Raw genomic sequence first — 19063 nt, 5'->3', positions numbered from 1 at the left:
ACATGTTTGTATATGTATAGATGTATGTATATGTATGTTTGAGGAGGCAAGGGGAGAAATGAGTTTGGGAAAAGTCAAATAAAGGGAGAAGGAAGGATTGATGATTATTAGTGAGAATTTCACAACTTTAAGATCTTGGGGATAGCACAGTTTGGGTTATATTGATGGCTAAGGTTTTATTTTTCCTTTAGGTGGCTGAGGTAAAAGAGAAATGTAGATCAGATGAAATGAGGTTGATAAAAAAGGGAAATCAAAGCACTCAAGAGCATATCTTGTCACACTGAAGCCTTTATGTATGAAGGCAAGGACTGGAATGAGGAAAAAGTATCATGAGATTTCTCTTTGGAAAAGAAAGCTGAATGACCTGTAGGTTTGTAGATAACAGCAAAAGGAGGAAATGAAGAAAGGAGGATGGATGGAATGAGCTTTCTAGGAAAAGTTGCTAAATGATGGCCCTGAAGGTTGGTCTGAAGCAGCCCCAGGGAGTTAGTGTAATGCCAAAGTTCACTTTTAATGGGGTGACCAGTCCCTACAATTGTCCTATTTCCTAATTCTGCCTTAAGGTCATGACCGTCCCCTCTTAATGGTTGAGATAAAGGTGTTATAGATATTCCTTAATGTCATTAGAATATCAGTAACCTCCATCTATGAGGCTATCCCCACCTAGGTCTCTGCATCATGCCATTGTTCTTGTTATTCCATAAAAGGCTTGCTGTCCCCATACTCGGTGCTAGACTCTTTGAGATGATAGTCTCGTCTAGCCCTGGGATCCATTGGTCCCAGTATTTCTCTCCATTTAATAAACTATTGAATTGGTCTCTAATCTCTGTCTTGCTCAGTTTCTTTTGGCATTACATTTGGAGGCCCCCAGCGAGATAATTAGAAAATGAGCAGGATTAGAGATGAGACTTTCCGGTCTCTGCTTTGGGCAGGGTGGCTGCGAATCTGAATTCTTGGCCTGGAGAGGTCGGGCCCTCCTGAATTTCTTTCCGGAGCCTCCGGGAAAGAGAGCAGTTTCCCAGCCACAATATGCTGATGGTAGACAACCCCATTTCTGCCACAGGAGAGTAAGTTTGTCTGGGTACCTTTTGGGGTACCATGTGGTTATGTCTTAAGACTTGTTTTGTTTGTTTGGTTTGGTTGATGAATAACCAGATTCACCGGGTTGCACGGTTGTATGGTTGTCACTTTTGGGGTGCCCTTTTCTTGGGGTACCGGTTGGTTTGGTTGATTAGTGAATAACCGGACGTGGGGTCACTTGGGGTGCCCTTTTTGGGGGTGCCATTTGCTTGGTTGATGAGTGGCCTACTGGATGCAGGAAGTCATTACTGGAGTGTGATCTAGACACTCGCTCAAAACTCTTTTAAACTCTTTCTGTCCAACTCTTTTCCAGAGACAAAGGCCCGTCCTTTGCATTTCTAAGAGAGGTCCTCCCACTTCTTCCATTGAGTGGGAAGTATATACATTTGAAAATGGGACTCTGTTTCCCTGTTTGGGTCATCCTGTGTTAGAGTAATGCCGGCCCCTCCCACTTTTGCGTGCTCAGAGGGCTATCTACAAAGACTGGGGTTTTAAAACGCCATTTGGTTTGGCTTTAATGTTAGTGTCCTACTGAATGCTGTAATTGTGCAGTCTAAGTGTGATCAGTGTTCTGTGTGTCTTGTATGTTATTGGACAGTCTAGTTGTGCTCCTTGTTCCATGTGATTTTTGTGAAATTGTAATTTGTTTGTCTGTTTCGGTAACTTAAGAGCTCTGTTAAATTTAAGAACAATGATCAAATTTGGGAATTGGTTATTTCAATACTGAACTCCAGCTGGTGAAAACATTTGATTAGGAATTGAAAAGATGATTCTAAATTTGGGAAATGAATCGGTTATCCTTAAGTATAAGATCTTAAAGGAACAATAGCTTGTTAAAGAAGTTCTGTTAACTTGCCTGAAAGAAGTCATGTGCCTCTAATTTTACCTAAAGTATGTAACAAGGACTTTTCTGAAAGCTTCATCCCTGGCCAAGCTGGGCTTAGGAGAAGTCCATTGGGAATAATGGCCCCATGGGGCCAGAAGGAGAGAAAGAAACTATGTTTTATTATTTGAAATGAGATAGAAATGGATTATATGCTTTAAATCCAGCTCTGCTGGACATGTAGGTTTTACGGGATTCCCCCACCCACCCACTGATTTCTGCTACTTTAAATGTTGGGTGGGGTAGGGATCTTTTGTAAAGATTTAAACACCTTCCCCCCTCCCCCCGCTTTCTTCCCACTGCTGCTACTTCAGCTGTAGGAGCCATTTAGTTAGCCTGGAGTGATTTCCTTCCCCACCCTTGTGGAGTTGAGGAAAGGGTAGTCACATGGAATTCTACTCTCCCCTCTTCCTCTAAACTGTTCCAGACATTTTAAAAGCAGCAAACTGATAAGGTTATGGTAAATATCTGTTTAGGATTTGTTACTAGAGGTAAAATATCTTGGGTTTGTAGTTTATATGCACTGCATTTTTTCCCTCCTGTAACTGATTTCTATAATGGTCAATGAGAAATTGTTAATTCAATTATGTCATATCTTGCTGTTTCCAATCTGGTTATGTGTAATCACTATATCCTAAATACTTGAGCAAATAAGTATTTAGTCTGGTCATCTATTGGTTACCAGATATTGTGTCTGGATATTCAAGTTTTTTTTAAGGTTTTTAACTAATGAGAGGCCACATCTTGTAGCAGTCCTTGTGGACCGGTCTTTCTATCTCAGACTGTTCTAACTTTTCTTTGTTAGATTTGTTTTTATTTCTAGATTTGGTCAAATTGCAGATATTGACTTGCTTCTGGGACCTAGATCAAACCTTTGTCAGCTTGCCACACTACAGACCCATGCCCCTCTCGGACTGAGCATCGTCCCTGTTCAGCTTGAAGAAGCAAATGACAGCCATCGCCCACTTTTCCTGATGTAATTTGGACTGATGGGGGGGAGTGGGAAAGTGGTCGACTTCTTAAAATTTTCACTGTATTACTGTGCTGTGTTTAAGACTTGGAGTGGAAATTGTTAAACTTGTGTAACTATTGCTGTTATGTTTGAGGGACTTTTAGTCTGTTATGTATATACATACGTGTATGATTTGTATGTGGGATGGTCATTTGATAATTCCTTTCCAAAAAAAAAAAAAAAGAAGGGAGGAAAAGAAATAGGAAGTTGGGAAAACTGGTATCTTGCTAGTTCAGATTTAATTGGAAGTCCTTTACTCTTTGCTTAAATTTACTAGACTACGATTTGCTGGTTGTGCTTTAACTTGGAAATCCCTTATTCTGTTGAAGTTGCCCTGGCAGACTCAGTTTTGGGGATTATTTTTTAAAAACAACCAGAAATTGGATACCTGTCTTGGAACTGGCAGTCTCTCTGAGCTGTTTCTCCACTTACCCCAGGTCCTTAATTAGTATTTCAGCATACTTAAAAGGACCTTGTTGATATTGAGGCCTCTAAAAAGTTTGGGGTTTGCCTGCCTTGGTCTAACTGCATAATCTGCTCAGAAATCTGTATTCTAGTGGCAGCCCTGTTTGTTCCTCTGGGTGGGGCAGGTGGGGCTACTCCAAGCCTCGCCCTTCTCTCCTGGAGCTGGCTGCCCCTCTGAATGGGCAACTGCTTGAGCCTGCTGCTCTGTAGGGAGAGGTCGAGTCATGCACAAATGACCACAGCTGTCCATATGCTCCCCAACTGCAGAGGATCTGACAATTGATTGTCAGAAATAATTGAAATAAGGAACTTTGTGTATTGCTGATTAATTCTGGGGTTATCAGGGAGAGACTTGTCCTTGCATTGGTCTAGCTTTATTTTGATTTTTTATTTACTTCACATAGGGTTGTTCAAATTATAGTGCAAAGGCCTTCTAGAGGAAGATAATTCAAAGATTTGAATAGTTCCAAGAGAAAAAGGGGGGAATGTAACGCCAAAGTTCACTTTTAATGGGATGACCAGTCCCTACAATTGTCCCTAATTATGCCTTAAGGTCATGACCGTCCCCTCTTAATGGTTGAGATAAAGGTGTTATAGACATTCCTTAATGTCATTAGAATATCAGTAACCTCCATCTATGAGGCTATCCCCACCTAGGTCTCTGCATTATGTCATTGTTCTTGTTATTCCATAAAAGGCTTGCTGTCCCAATACTCAGGGCTAGATTCTTTGAGATGATAGTCTCCTCTAGCCCTGGGATCCATTGGTCCCAGTATTTCTCTCCATTTAATAAACTATTGGATTGGTCTCTAATCTCTGTCTTGCTCAGTTTCTTTTGGCATTACATTAGGAGTCTGCCAACTACTGCCCCACTGTGAGGAATGACAAAAAAGAGGACATGGCATTAGAGAAGGAGGCTTCATCTTCTTGAGAAGATGAGGTTGATTGCAGAGAAAAGCAGATTCCTAGGAGTGTAAGAAGATGGAAAGAGTGTGTGATAACATGAGATCCGGGATGAAGATAGGGTATGTTAACAATAGAAGGCAAAGTAGCTTGAATCTAGTCAGAAGTAGGGCTAATTGAATAGGGAGAAGTGAGTGATAAGGTGATAAGGTTGTTTTGGGTTTTTTTTCCCTCAGGAAAGGTCAGTTCTGAATCACATGGATTAAGGGAGCCTGAGGTGAAATTTGCTATTTTTAGGATAGGGAATATATCAGCTGATTGGAAGATTCCATTTCTTAGAAAAAGGGATCTAAGTATTTATGATAAATCACACATGATGAAAAAAGCTACTAATTTTGGGCAATGTGTGGTTAGGGAAGACATATTCTTGTTTCTCTCAATCAGTAAAGTTGTGCTGATACTGGGTCCAGAGGTTTGCTGGTAAAGGAAGTTAAGTTAAGGAATGGGGCCTGTGGGAAAATTAGAGATGCTGACTTTGTGTGAGAATGGTTGGCTGCTTCCCAAGCTTACATCAGTAGTACCCACTTGTGCCCTTAGTAGTGATCTGCAGGCTATGTTTTCTCATTTGCACTCTTATATAGCATATGGAGATAGAGGGTAAATTAGTTACTGTCTTCACAGAAGGCTGTCAGGTGACAGAGGCCACCCAACCGAGTGCAGGAGGCTTCAGCCCCTATATTCCTGGATCTGTATTGATAGAAAACAGAGTAGGTGCTAGGGCTTCTTCAAATCTTGATTTCTAGCAACAATAAGGCCTTATATGATTCCTCGTGCTAGAACATGCAAGAAATGTAAAAAGGAATAAAGTAGTCACTGTCTTGAAGATTACAGCATAAAAAAGAGGGGCTAGAAGACAAAAATAAAATATATATTAGATTAATATAATAAAAATAAAATATATACTAATTAATATAATAATTAAATATAAATAAAATAGTACAAAATAGCATGGGATGGATCATGTGTTCAGTTGTGTCCCATTCTTTGTGACCCCATTAGGGTTTTCTTGACAAAAATATTGGAGTGGTTTGCCATTCCCTTCTCCAGTTCATTTACAGTGCAGTAAACAGGGTTAAGTGATTTGCCCAAAATCACATTGCTAGTAAACATCAGAGGCTGGATTTGAACTCCAGAAGGTAAGTGTTCTTGAATGCATAATTGGTACTCTATCCACTGTGCCACCTAAGTACCCAGGTATATCATAGAGATACCAAGAAAATACAATGGGAATTCAGATAAGAGGGAAAAATCAGTGGAGGGATGGAATCAGAGAAAGTTTTCTTGGAGGTGGTATCTGAGGTAAATCTAGAAGAAAGGGTTAGATTGCTTCAATTCCTTATGCTTGCTTAGACCCTACATCTCAGATTTCCTAGGACAGGATTGAATTCAGAGGGAAAATATCATACTTCTAAAAAGGCTTGGCAAAAAGAAACATTCTTTGTAGGCAACATATCCTAATTTTTGTTTTGGAAAACATGCACATTAAACCTATGATGTACTGGAACATAACATTCAGTTAATGCTTGTTAGTCAAAGAATTGTACTTAGCACTCAAGGCATTGAGCTAGGTGCTTAATTTATGTTTAATTTGTAAATTAAACACATACAGTGAAAAAAGATTTCCATTTCTCACACCTGCCTTGGTCACATACAGATAAGCAAAATCACAGAATATCAAGGCTAAAAGGGACCCAAGGACACAGCAACAATTAGCCAATGATAGAGTTGGAGCCAGAACCCAGTTCTACAGGTTCCTAATTCCTTTATCTTTCTATAACCTTTATTTCTATTTTTTAACTGGGAAAAATTTTAGATCCTGAACAAATGGAAAAATCTCATGTTTCAATGAGAAAAAAGGAATACAATAAATGAATGAAAAAAGTATTTATTAAGCACTTATTATGTGCTTAATGTGCTAAGCTCTGGAAAACGGGCAAAACCAAAACATTTCCTGCACACGAGGATCTCATATTCTAATTGGGAGGAACTACACAAATAAGGAAGTGGCAGCTCTGGCAGGGTATTATGATTTGGAAAGCTACAGGAATGGTGAGTGGAGGTCTAGGAGAGATTAACATATCCTTTTGAGTAGCAATGGCAGTATTGATTTGGAAGCCTTTCTTTGTGTCTCCAGAAAGTAAAAGAGAGCTTTAATAGGGGATTTCAGTTTAGTGCTGGGTTACTTATTCAGAGGTCTCCGGTTGTCTTCTCCATGTTGCGATTCACTCATTAGTAATAAACACTCAATCAGAATCAATAAAAGTCAGCTTACCACTATTTATAGAGAAAATCCATTAGAAAGTTCATAAGGCAAATAAATAATATTTAAGGGTAAGTCATGCTAGTTTCAATAACCATCAGTATAAAGCAGAGCAAGAGGAAGGGGGAGGGGGGGTGATAAGCTCATCAGGTCCCAGGGAGACAGCAAATTCTGTCTAGGAAGGTGAATTCCTTAAATGGGTCAGTGAATCAGACAAGGTTTTATATTCACTTCTGGCTAACTGCCCTTCCTTTACAATTAGCAGATAGTTAGTACTGAAAGGTGTGCACAAGCTCCTCAGTCCCTTGTCCTCTCCTGGTCTCAAAAGTTCCTAGATTTCTCCCATCCCATATGGCTTTCACTTCCTATGATCCTTCACTCCCTTCAACTATCTGAGGAAAACTTCACTTCCCCTTAGCTGCCTTGTCTAGACAAGGGGTTATAATTAGATTATGGTTCCACAACTGAAAAGCGCTTAATGGTGAGGGTGAGTTGGGTATAGCAGGACAGTAAAAGGAAGAAGGCCTAGGATTAAAGGAAGCCATGATTAGAGCCTACTTTGAAATTGTGGGGAATCTACAACACACTAATCAAGACAATGGGACCAGGGCAAAAGTTCACTAATCATTGTTTCTGGAAATGATATATAATGATGGATAATAATAAAAAAAGGTTTAACCTTATTTTTAAAAATAATACTTGTCTGTATAGAGCAGTTTATGTAGACTAAACCCAATGTTTCAAAAAATAAGCCTATTCTTGTCCTTTTGACATATAGTAGCTATTCTTGTCTTCATCTTCAAAACCTGGAAAAGTTATGAAAGGAACAAATTATTTTAAGAATGAATAATACTTTGAACAATTATTCCATGCAAATTTTTCTCAAATATCATAAAACAGGATGATCCCTGTGAATTGGCCTAAATGACATCTTTTCATATTTAGATTTTGAAATTTGCCTTAAAAATTAATAACATGGCATATTCCAAATTGTGGGAGGTGCTTTGTCCCAAACATTTTGTCTGAAAATAACATAGTTCCATCCCTGGGTATTTTTAATTAACCCAACTCTCGCAAAAATCAAAAACAAAAACAAAACTCAATAAAAACAAGTGATGATGCAAGAGGAAATAAAGTAAAGTAGGAATTCTTGATCTTTTTCCTGGAAGGTACTAATTTTTTATTTCATTGAAGCCTTCGGATAATTGAAAGGGGAAAGGGAGTGCTAGTAGCAAAAGGAAGTCTGCCATATATGTTATCTTAACCCAAAGAGAATAGCAGAAAATTCAGAGAGATTTTTAGATGTGGGGGTAACACAGAAGATAACAATCAGTCTTTCCCTATGTTCCCTATGTTTGTTTCAGCCAACTAAAAAGTGCTTTTCCCAGACCAATTAATTTGGGGTATGCCAAGTTCACAGGAGCATACTGAATTTAAAAAAATCAATTCTGAAATTCCATCATTTCTTTCAGTACCATGGTATTACATCACATTCATATATCATAACTTGTTCAGATAATTCCCAACTGATGATCATCTCACTAATTTCCAATTCTTTATCATCATAAAAAAAGAGCTGCTAACCTTTTTTGTGTGTGCATGTGGGTGTTTTTTTTTTTTTCTTTCTCTGATCTCTTTGGGGCATGGACCCATTCATCAGTCAAAGGATATGCCCAGTTTTATAGCTCTACAAACATAGAGCTATTTTAAAAAAAAGTTTCAAATTGTTCTCTAGAATGATTGGACAAGTACACTGCTCCACCAACAGTACCTTAGTGTACCAGTCTTTCCACAGCCCTCCAACATTTGTTATCCTAGCCATCTGATGGGTATGAGGTAGCACATTTATTTGTAAGTTAGTACATTTTTTCATATGACTAATTCCTGGGAAAACTGCCTATTCATATTTCTTGCCCATTTATTAACTGAAGAATCTTTTTTCTTTTGGTAAAGTTGACTTGCTTCCCTATATATTTCAGAAATAATACATTTGGCAGAGAAACTTCTTGTAAAGATCCTCCCACCCAGTTTATTGTTTTTCTTCCAATTTAAGCTGCATTGGTTTTGTTTGTGAACAAAACAACTTTGTGATCAAAATTATCCATTTTTATCTCCAATGAATCTATTTCTTGTTTGGTCATGAATTCTTTTTCCATTCATAGATCTAATAAGTAATTTCTTCCATGTTTCAGTAATTTGATTAGATCATACTGCATATTTTTCTTAGCGGGTAATTTAGTAAATACCAGATTCCATTGAATGTTCTGCTACCTAGTACCTAACTTGCTATGGGAATGAAAGATATATTAATTAAAGATAAGTTTCTGAGTAATTAAAAAATCCTCAGAAGGACAAAGCAGATCCCATTATTATACTGAATCTCTACAGTAAAATCTGTCACCTTAAACTAATGTCTTAGGTTTCTTAAGCCAGTGTGGTAGTATTGAAAGCACTGGACTTGGAGTTAGGATATCTGAGTTCTATCTTGATTATGGGCCTTATCAGTTATGGGACCATGAGCAAATAACTTTTGAGTCTAAACAAATTCATCTATAAAATGAGAATAACACATAAATCAACCTTCCTGGGGTGGTTGTGAAAAAAGAGCTTTGTGAAAGTCCTGTCTAAATGTGAAATATTCTAATAGGCCAAACAGATATATACAATCTACCTGGAGAAGTTTATTTGTGAAAGCAAATGAGATGTGTTTAAATGCATGAAAATCCAAGATATTAATTTTATGTAGCACTTTCTTCCCACCTATAAAGGTCATCATTTTATAGAGGAGAAATCTGAGGCATCTGGGGTTCAGTTCTCTCTCTCCTAAAAATGAAATAAAATAATAATAATAATAATTTTTATATAACAAATAACTCTGAACACTCAGAAAAATCTCATTCCCTGAAACAATTAAGCAAAAGTCCCTAACAGTATAACTACTAACATATCATGCCAATTCTATTCTTCTGGTTTAGTTCATTTTTCTCTTCTCTTTATTTTTAACATTTACTTTTAAAATTTTGAGTTTCCCTGTTCCTCCTCCACCCAATGAGAATAAAAACAACATGATATCAATTAAATATGTAAAGCAATACAAATTTCCATTATTAGTCATATTGGGGGGAAAAAGCAAGAACATTAAAGAGTGTAAAAAGTATGCTTCATTCTGCGCTCAGAATTCTGAGTAACCTTTTTCATCATTGGTCTTTTGGAACTGTGAGACGGTGCTCTTAATTTCTGTTAAGTAAATTGGTCATTCATTGGTTAGTTAATTGATGTCAGGATTCAAATTCCGGTCTTCTGACTTTCAGTCTGGTGTGTTCTTTCAACTTCATTACCCTGAGACGATTGCTAAAAGGCTTGGAGCTAATGGTCTCATAAGGTTCCTAGCTAATAGGAGTTTATTATTTGTAAAAATTCAGATAGTTAAATATTGCATGCTAATCTGCAAAAGAAAAATGAAGGGGTGAAAATTAGCAACATGTTCAGAAGAAGCAAACATTTTAAACATATTATTTTAATCATTTTGTGGGGAAAAAACAGAACTAAAGGGGAAAACCACAAAAAAACGAAAAAATATAAATAGTATGCTTCAATCCTTATCAGTCTCCATAGTTCTTTCTCTGGATCGGGATGGCATTTTCCATCCCAAGTCCACTGGAATTGTCTTTGAGCTCTGCTGTGCTGAGAAAAGCTTAAGTCTATCATAGTTGATCATCACATAATCTTGCTGTTATTGTGTACAATGTTCTCCTGGTTCTGCTTGGTAGTGTTAATTCTTATGAAGTTATTTTAAAAAGTCTACAAAGATTATAGGTAAAAAACAACTATACAAATATTGGTTCTTGAATGAGAACACCTAAGTTCATATCCTCTTTTTTCCCAATTAAACAGCCATGCAACCAAGGTCAAGTATTCTTTGTATCTATGGCAGGATTCTCTACCAACACACTGCTCCAATCTCTTAGAGACTTTTGTAGAAAACCTCTGGAAGTGTCTGCTTGGGCATCTAAAGTACCTTTTTCCAGATCTTTTTCCAAGTAGAGAAATTAAATTTCAGCCCTGGTTTTCCTGTCCACAGCAACAAAAAGAAGCATGTAAATCCACATCTAGGTTATTTCAGACATCTTTTAACCATTACTGCTCTTTCTTTCCTAAAATTTGTAATTATAGGGTATTTTATCTCAGTTATATATATATTTTTGGGAGCTCCTTGAAGATAAAGGGCTATTTGATTTCTTTTTTCTATTATTTTTATTATAATATTAATATTATATTATTTTAATATAATATTATAATATATTATATATTCAATTAATATTTAATTTAATAATTGATTAATATATTATAACATATAATATTATATTAATATATAATATTATAATAACTTTTTATTGACAGAACCCATGCCAGGGTAATTTTTTTTACATTATCCCTTGCACTCACTTCTGTTCCGATTTTTCCCTCCCACCCTCCACCCCCTCCCCTAGATGGCAAGCAGTCCTATATATGTTGAATATGGGGCTATTTGATTTTTGACCCTGTATCCTCAGTGCTTAGTATAGTGACTAGCACACAGATGTTCCACAAACATCTGTTGAACTGAAATGTCAAAAGTATCATTTTTTCAACATAACTCAATATGTTTTTTAAGTATCAATTATAGTATGTGCTGAATATTGTGTAAATAGTATACAAGAACATATGACATAAGCTTAAAAATAAAACTAAATTTGAATACAAGGGGATGTATAATAAAAGCAATGGAAGGGCATTTAGGTAGTCAAAATATGATGACATATGCCATGTAGGTAGAGCCAGGAGGACAACTGACACAATAATGAAAAAGAAAACAACTTTTAAAGACTTATGAATGCTAATTTTAGATTCACTAACAAATGACTTAAGAAGACATGCCGACGTATGCAGAATGAAACTAGGACCAGAGGTGTAGAATGAAAAATTTATTTTCAGATATGGTCATGGCATTGTTGATCTATTTTGCTTGACTCTACTTACTGTTACAAAGAAGTAGTTCTATTTGGTATTGGAAGGGTGGCGTTGATGGGATTTTTAATTTTTTTTAAGGTAAAAAGATCAAACATTAAATAAACAGAAATGTGAAGGAAGTTTGGAGAGGATATAGAAAAGGGAGGCATTTTTGTTGTTGTCATGTCAAATTTATACCAATATTTTAAAATATGAATAGCAGCCAGTAGAAATTCAGTTTTATATAAAATCCTTTTTGGCACATAAATATACATATATACATACATGCATATATAATATATATATGCATGTATGTATAGTGTATGTAAATGTATGTATATATGCATATTGTATGTAGATATATGTATGTATACATATGTAGATATGTAGATAAATATAAAGGAGCAGTAGCACTAGAATATGAATAGGATTTCAAAGGAAGGAGATTTCAAGAGGGAGCAATAGAGAGGTTAGGGAAGAGCGAACAGTACCTTTCCCCAAAATAATGTAAAAAAATGAGAGGGGTGTGGCGGTGTAAGGGAATCACAGGAAAAAGACTCCAATTAGCCTTAAAGGTAGACCGCACGAAATAGGTGGAAAAAAAGAAAGAAAAAGAAAAATTAGACATGTATATCCAAGAGTCTAATCCAATTGGAGTTTTTCCTTTTCAAACTGACATTGTGTCCCGGGTCACACAAGTGGTAGATTGTACAGGACTAAGAGCGCCAATTGGAGGGCAAAGTCTCAGGCTTTTTTTTTAGTAGTAGTGCCCCGGGAAATTTGTTCTGCTAAGTGTGGAAACAGCCAGGATGTCTACCGCTACCAGGTCGATCCCTCACCTGGAGGTCTTTGCACAAAACAAGGGGAAACCTTCACCCACCCGCGGGGGCATCGGAGTTTGAGGGGAGAGCTACGGGTCCCCAGTGCGGGATCCCGGGAGACGGCGTGGGTCTCCCTCAGCCCTGACCCCAGGACGGCGCGGAAGGTGGCAGACCTCGCGGGGGAGCGGCGGGTGTCGCAGTTAGGAGCGAGGGGCGCCGCCCGCCCGCGTCTGGCTCTGGGGTCTGACCCTCGGGAGCACGCGCCTCGGGATCGGTCAAATCGCGGGGGAAACGAAAACGAGGTCAGAGCCTGGGGCCAATGAGGAACCAGATCTGGCGGAGGTTCCAGCTCTCTCTCCTCGGGTGTGTACGTGCGGCCGAAGGGGCAGCCTGTGGCCGAACTCCGCCTCGCAGGGCGGGGAGTGGGAAGCAGACCGCCCGCCCGCCCGCCCGCCCGGTGGGTTGGCAGCGGCCGCGGAGGGGTGGGAGGAGAGGCGAGCAAGATGCTCCGGGGGTAGCGTGGCGGCGGCTGCTCCAGTAGCAGCCTCTGCGGGGCTGAGGCGGGAGCGGCGCGCGCTCGGCGAACGTTCCCCGGATCCCGGGCGCGCGCGCGCGCGCGGAGGGCGCGCGGAGCCGCTGCTGGAACGGCGGCTGCTCCGGGGCTGCATCCCCTCTCCCGCAGAGGGCTCGGCGCGGCCCAAGGGTGCTGCGCCGGTCGGCCGCGCCACCGCTCGCTTCCCCTCCTTATCCAGCTGCTGCTCTGCTCCGCCCCGGCGTCTCCAGACGCGGAGCTTCCTCTTTCTTCTGCCGCCCCTCCTCCCCCCCGCGGCGCCCGGTCCCAGCTCCCACAAAGATGCGGCTCTACCGGTGGCTGCTGAAGCAGCCGGTCCCTAAACAGATCGAGCGCTACTCCCGCTTCTCTCCGTCGCCGCTCTCCATTAAGCAGTTCCTGGACTTTGGTGAGTGAGTGCCCGGGAGGGCGGCGGGGGGAGGGAACAGGTCCCCGGGTCCGAGACCTGTGGCCCCAGCGCACGTCCCTCTCGGCTAGGCTGCACGGCCTTGGCGAGCAAGCGGGATGGCGTATTTTGTTTTCTAAGCTGATGTTGCGCGCCTGTGGGTGCGCGCGCGTGCGGGTGTGCGCGTGGGGGGGAGGGGTAAATGGGGGGGGGAGGGGGAGGGGGTTGCGTCTACCCCGCAAGCAGACCAGAGAAAGCCCCGGTCTTGGGGCCAGAAGCATCCTCAACCACCTGGCCTGGTCTCTTTTCCAAGCTGGCGGCCCGGCTCACCTGAGGCCTTTCCCTCGAAATAATAAAACGGGAGACCGGAGCTCCCCACCCCGACCTCCGCGGGCGTGCGTTAGCCCTTGTTGGGAACCTCTCCGGCGAGCCAGGCCCCCTGCGCCCACGAGCCCCCGCGGAACGAGAGTCACTTTTTTTGTTTGTTTGTTTGTTTTTTTGCCCCACCTGAGTTACCTCACCTGTCTCTTAGAATTTGCGATTTGTGGATATGAAAGGGAAAGGGTAGCAGGATCTGAAGCCTAGGAATCCACCTTGAGTGGAAAGAGCAGTTTCGGTCTAAGAGCTTAAAAAAAAAAAAACTAATGCTAAAGACTATCTGGGTCTATCTTTTTCTTTTTTAAGTGTTTATTTTTTTTTTCTTCCACCAGCCTCCTTTTAAAAAAAAAAAAAAAAAGGAAGAGTGAAAAAACAAAACTCCTGCAACAAATATCGGTAGTCAAAACCATTTGGACATGTTTTTATTCGTTTCACTTCTGACTCTTGGTATCCTTTTTGGGGGTTTTCTTGGCAAAGAAACTAGTTTGCAATTTCCTCCTTCAACTCATTTTATAGATGAGAAAATGACAAACGGGGTCAAGTGACTTGTCCAGGGTGACACAGCTAGTAAATGTCTTGAGACTACATTTGCACTGAGGTCTTCCTGACTCCAGACGCAGCTGCTCTATCCACAGCGCCACCTAGCTAGCTCCCACACGGGTCTTGTCCAAAAATGTATTTGAGTGAGTTGTTAAGCTAGAAAGTTACTGCTTCTTTTAAACTGTGGGAGATGTGGACAGTTTTACTTTTATATAGAAATTGCTTCATTTTTCCAGATGCAGGTTAATTGAATCATGCAATAATGCTTTCTAGATCTTGAGGACTGTTGTTGAGTTACTTGTTTGTCAGAAATGGGTGACGTGTCTGCTTTCAAAGTTATATTCTAGTTTAAAAATGATCCTCCAAGTTAAAATTTTTTAAAGCCCTTGGATCTAAGTATTAGATTTAAACACCACTAAAATATTAAGTTTTCATAAAAATCTGGTATGGGGCAAATCGACACATCTGTGGTGCCTTTTTTCACTTATGTCTTCAACTACTTTATTTATATCCATCTTTTAAAGCATTTTCCCTGAGACTGGTAGACCTTATTACTTCCACCCCACCTATCATTTACAAACAAAAAATACTGTCTCTCCTACCTCTAAGAAACTTGAAAGGACTTTAACTAAGGGCTTAACATGCTTGCTGACAAAATTATGCATAGATTGCTGTACTGGAAAAAGCACTATATTTTTTCCTAGCAAGCACTGTTTTCAGTGTGGTGGGAAAGTTCTGGATCCAGCTTCAAAATTTTAATACATTTTATTCTGCAAGCCTTTGACTCAATGCTGTTTACACTCCTAAGAAAGTGAAACTAAGCATTTGACCTCAAGGTAACAAAGTGAAACCAAGCATTATCGAATAAAAGCAAAATCTGTATGGAGAGTTTTACCAACCTTTCAAGGATTGCACATATGATTTATTTAAATAAGCTTTACAGGAGCAATGTTAGATTGGTATCACTAAAATAAAGACTCTTGGGGATGATTATCTGTTATAAAGTAAGGTTGGAGTAAGGAGAGAAAAGAGTGTTAAAGTATGGGAACAAATATAGTTAAAGAAATTAAATTTTCAGATGAAGTAATATGGTTGATCAGCTGACCTATAGTCAATTCTTCACAACTTTATTCCATGATAATTTATAGTGTTTTTGCAGTGCCTTCTCTAGTCACCTGTGGAAATTTTAGAGGTTTGAGGAAGAGCTTTGTTTCAGGATCTGAAGATGAAATGTCATTGTTACTATAAATAAACATTTTTCTATCTTTAATTTGTGGTTTGGGAGAAGATTCTGAAAATACCAACCCTTTCATTAGGGCCAGCAGAGACAGGTTAATTAATAACACAAGGAAACAAAAGGAGCTGAGAGTCCTAATTTCATTTCTTTTTCTCAAAATGGAAGTAACTATTAAAAGTTTTGAGAAATCGTCACTTTATTATATCTATGGAACAACATTGTATTTTTTAGATGTCATGGTAGTTCTCTTATTTGAGCATGAAAAACAAACTATATATAGACATGCATATGCATATGTATATGTACACACAGGCATATATACTTATATATTTATATGTTCATATATGTATACAAATGTATGTTTCAAATTACCAAGTGTTAGACCAGGTTTGGAAAAGCTGGTAAGACAGAATCAAAGAATTTCAGATCTAGGAGAATCTCAGAGACTATTTTGACTAAAAAAATTCTCCCATCTTGCATAGTCATCCAACCTCCTTTTTAAATGAATGAGATGGAGCCCGTTACACCTGAAGGCAGCCATTCAACTTTTGCCATAACTCTCATTGTCAGGAACTTCTCATAGTTAGCTGAAGTCAGTCTCTTCAAGTTACCACCACTGTTCTTAGTTCTTCCTTTTGAGCCAAGCAGAATGTCTAATTGCTCTTACTACACATGATAACCCTTCAGATATTTTAAGAAGGCTCTCGAATTTCCTCTTCAGCTTCCTTCAGGCTCCTTAAGATGATATCTATGTATTAAGACCTCTACTCCCCAAACCATACTTGCTGCTGTGCTCTGGATGTGCTTTAGCTTTTAGTGCTCTTCTTAAAATGTGGCATCCATAACTTATGCACGTTACTCCAAATTTTGTTAACTAGAGCAGAGAATAGCCATGCTATTCTATCCCTTATTCTAGGCACTGTTACTCAGCCTAGTATTGCGTTTTATTTTTTGATTATTGTCATACTGTTGCTTATTTTTTTAGCTTGAAACCCATTGAAAACCTAAGATTTTTTTTTAATTGATTTTTAATTTTTAATTTTTTTTAATTAATTAAATTTTTAATTAAATTTTTTAAAATTGACTTTTAAAATTCTATTATTTATCTCAACTGTAGAACTTCCCCATTATTTATATTAAATTTATCCTTAGCTCATCATTCTAACCTGCCACTATCTATTTAGGACCTGGCTTGTCAACTAACATTTTACCTCTAACCCATTGGAATCTCAGTTCATTAGCCATTCTTTACCTAAAACTGTGATTGAACTTTGAAATTTTATCTGTTAATAATCTCTCATTTCACTTCCAACTTTCCTTATCTTTTCTACATTTGTTCTTTTTTTTTAAAATTTTTATTTCTTTTATTTTTTTGGCTAAGGCAATTGGGGTTAAGTGACTTGCCCAGGGTAAGACAACTGGGAAGTGTTATGTGTTTGAGGTCATATTTGAACTCAGGTCCTCCTGATTTCAGGGTTGGTGCTCTATCCACTGGCTACCTAGCTGTCCCATTTATTCTTTATTTTATAATGACCTCCTTATTTACTTAATTCATCATTTCTGCCTTGGCCAAACTTTTCTCAGGGACTTGACTTGGAGTCAAACAGAAAGACTTCATATCTTGCTTCAATACTTAGATAATGTCTTCTGTTTCAGTTACCTTGCCTGTGGAATAAAAGAGTTGACTCTCTGATCTCTTAATATTGAATCTAGATCTAAACTTAGAATCCCTGATCTTGACACCTTTACTCCTGCTGTTTATATCCAGATTCACTGTAAGGTCTCCTTTATCATTTGCCTTCTTTTCCTACTTCTAAGCTTTGGAGAATTGTTGAAGGAAGTAACAAAATCAGGTCAATAGATTCTACTTAAATTCAGTGCCATAATCCATTTGGTCTAATATAATAATAATAGTAAATATTTCTGCAGGATCGTCAAGTTTGCAAAGGACATTGTATATGTTGTCACAGGATCTCATGGCATTTTTTTTTTTTTTTTTTTTTTTTAGTTTAGCCCTATGGACATTGCCATTCTGGTTTTGTAGAAGAAAGAAAATTGAGACTGAGAAATTCAGTGATTTGGCCTTGTTCTGACAAAAAGTGCAAATGGGATTTGAATTGAGGCTACTCTTGACTTCAAGTCCAGAATATTTCCACTAGTTTTAGTTTCTTCTCAGTTGTTTCTAGGATAAAATGTATGCTACTTTGCAGGCATGGCATGTAAACTTTCTCCAATATAACTTTCTACTTTTCAGACTTATTCATATTAATGACCTTGACTTAAAACTTTACTCTTCATTTTTATTAAAGTCTCCTCTTGGTTGTTCTATGAGGCCAGTATTCCAGTTACCTTTCCTGTGCTTTTATACTATGCACAGCCCTCCCTCATTTCAGTCCAGTTCACTTGTATGACATCATTATCACCTCCCTGATGCTATGGTCCTCTTTGAGAACAAAGAACAAATAAGAAGACAGATCATGCTTCTTGCTTTTAGTTTAACTTCAAGATGTTGATTAGTTAATTAATGAATCACACCTTTTCAACTGTTCTAGTCTTCATTTTTTTAAATGGACTTGCTTACTGAGTGAAAAGGTTTTCTCTGTATTATATTAACAGTTTACCAGATTAATATTATTCTGAGAGCCTAATAAAATTTTTGTCAGGAATAATTTGGAAGAGTGGAGAAACCAGTTAGTGATTTCTTCTATTAAGTAGGTCAAAAATAACCCCTTTTGTAAGGTAAATGTTCTCAAGACATTTGTTATGGTAGAGCCACAACAAGTTTTTATTAATACCTGTAATCAAGGTTCAAACTCAGTTACTTAATAACTCAGATGAACAAGAAATTGCTTTGTTCAGTGTGCATCCAGAGTACATTTATAAGCATCAGATGGATACTTCCTCCTGTCCTATTCATTGAAGTGTTGTGGTAGGGCTGACATTTTGTTTTGTGGCAGACACTCTGGTTTCTCTTTAGATGGTGAGGATATGGTCCTTAGAATTTGATTGGTGATGCGGTACTAGGGCTTGACTGGCTGGCTTGACTAGGGTTTTTCATTGACCTGTGAGAGCTCATGGGTTGACAATTCTTATTACTTTACTCACCCCTCTTTGGTGTGTGCTGTTTACTATGATAGATGTGGAAAAACAATGGGACCCCTGATTTTTCTTGAATTAATATTATATTCTTATTGAATCACCATTTTATTAGTGGATGAATTTTTCTTATTAAATGTTTTTGTGTGATAGTTTTCCTCTATAAGTTTCTTCAGGACAGAGATTATTTAAATTTTATCTTTGTACCCCCAGTGTCCATGATGCTAGGATGGGATAGGTGCTTAATAAATGCTTATTGCTTGATTTGGAGAATTGAATAAACTAAAGCATGAAAAGCATTTTGCAACCCTTCAAATGTTATGTAAATGTCAATGTCTTAATAACTGCAGGTGGACAATTAATAGTGCTTGGATTTGAATTAG

At 38.5% G+C, this 19063-nt stretch overlaps 1 protein-coding gene across 1 annotated transcript in view; it reads left to right on the top strand.

Annotated features, from left to right (window-relative positions):
- Positions 1-12950: 12950 nt before the first annotated feature.
- Positions 12951-19063, top strand: part of PDK3 (pyruvate dehydrogenase kinase 3) — an 80869-nt gene continuing 74756 nt past the window's right edge. The window contains exon 1 of the mRNA XM_031959469.1: positions 12951-13432. Coding sequence (XP_031815329.1) covers positions 13327-13432 — 106 coding nt within the window. The 5' untranslated portion in view covers positions 12951-13326. The remainder of the gene's footprint in view (positions 13433-19063) is intronic.

This window comes from Sarcophilus harrisii, chromosome 3 (assembly GCF_902635505.1).
Source record: "Sarcophilus harrisii chromosome 3, mSarHar1.11, whole genome shotgun sequence".
Taxonomy (NCBI): Eukaryota; Metazoa; Chordata; class Mammalia; order Dasyuromorphia; family Dasyuridae; genus Sarcophilus; species Sarcophilus harrisii.
This window is presented reverse-complemented; position numbering and strand designations above follow the sequence as displayed.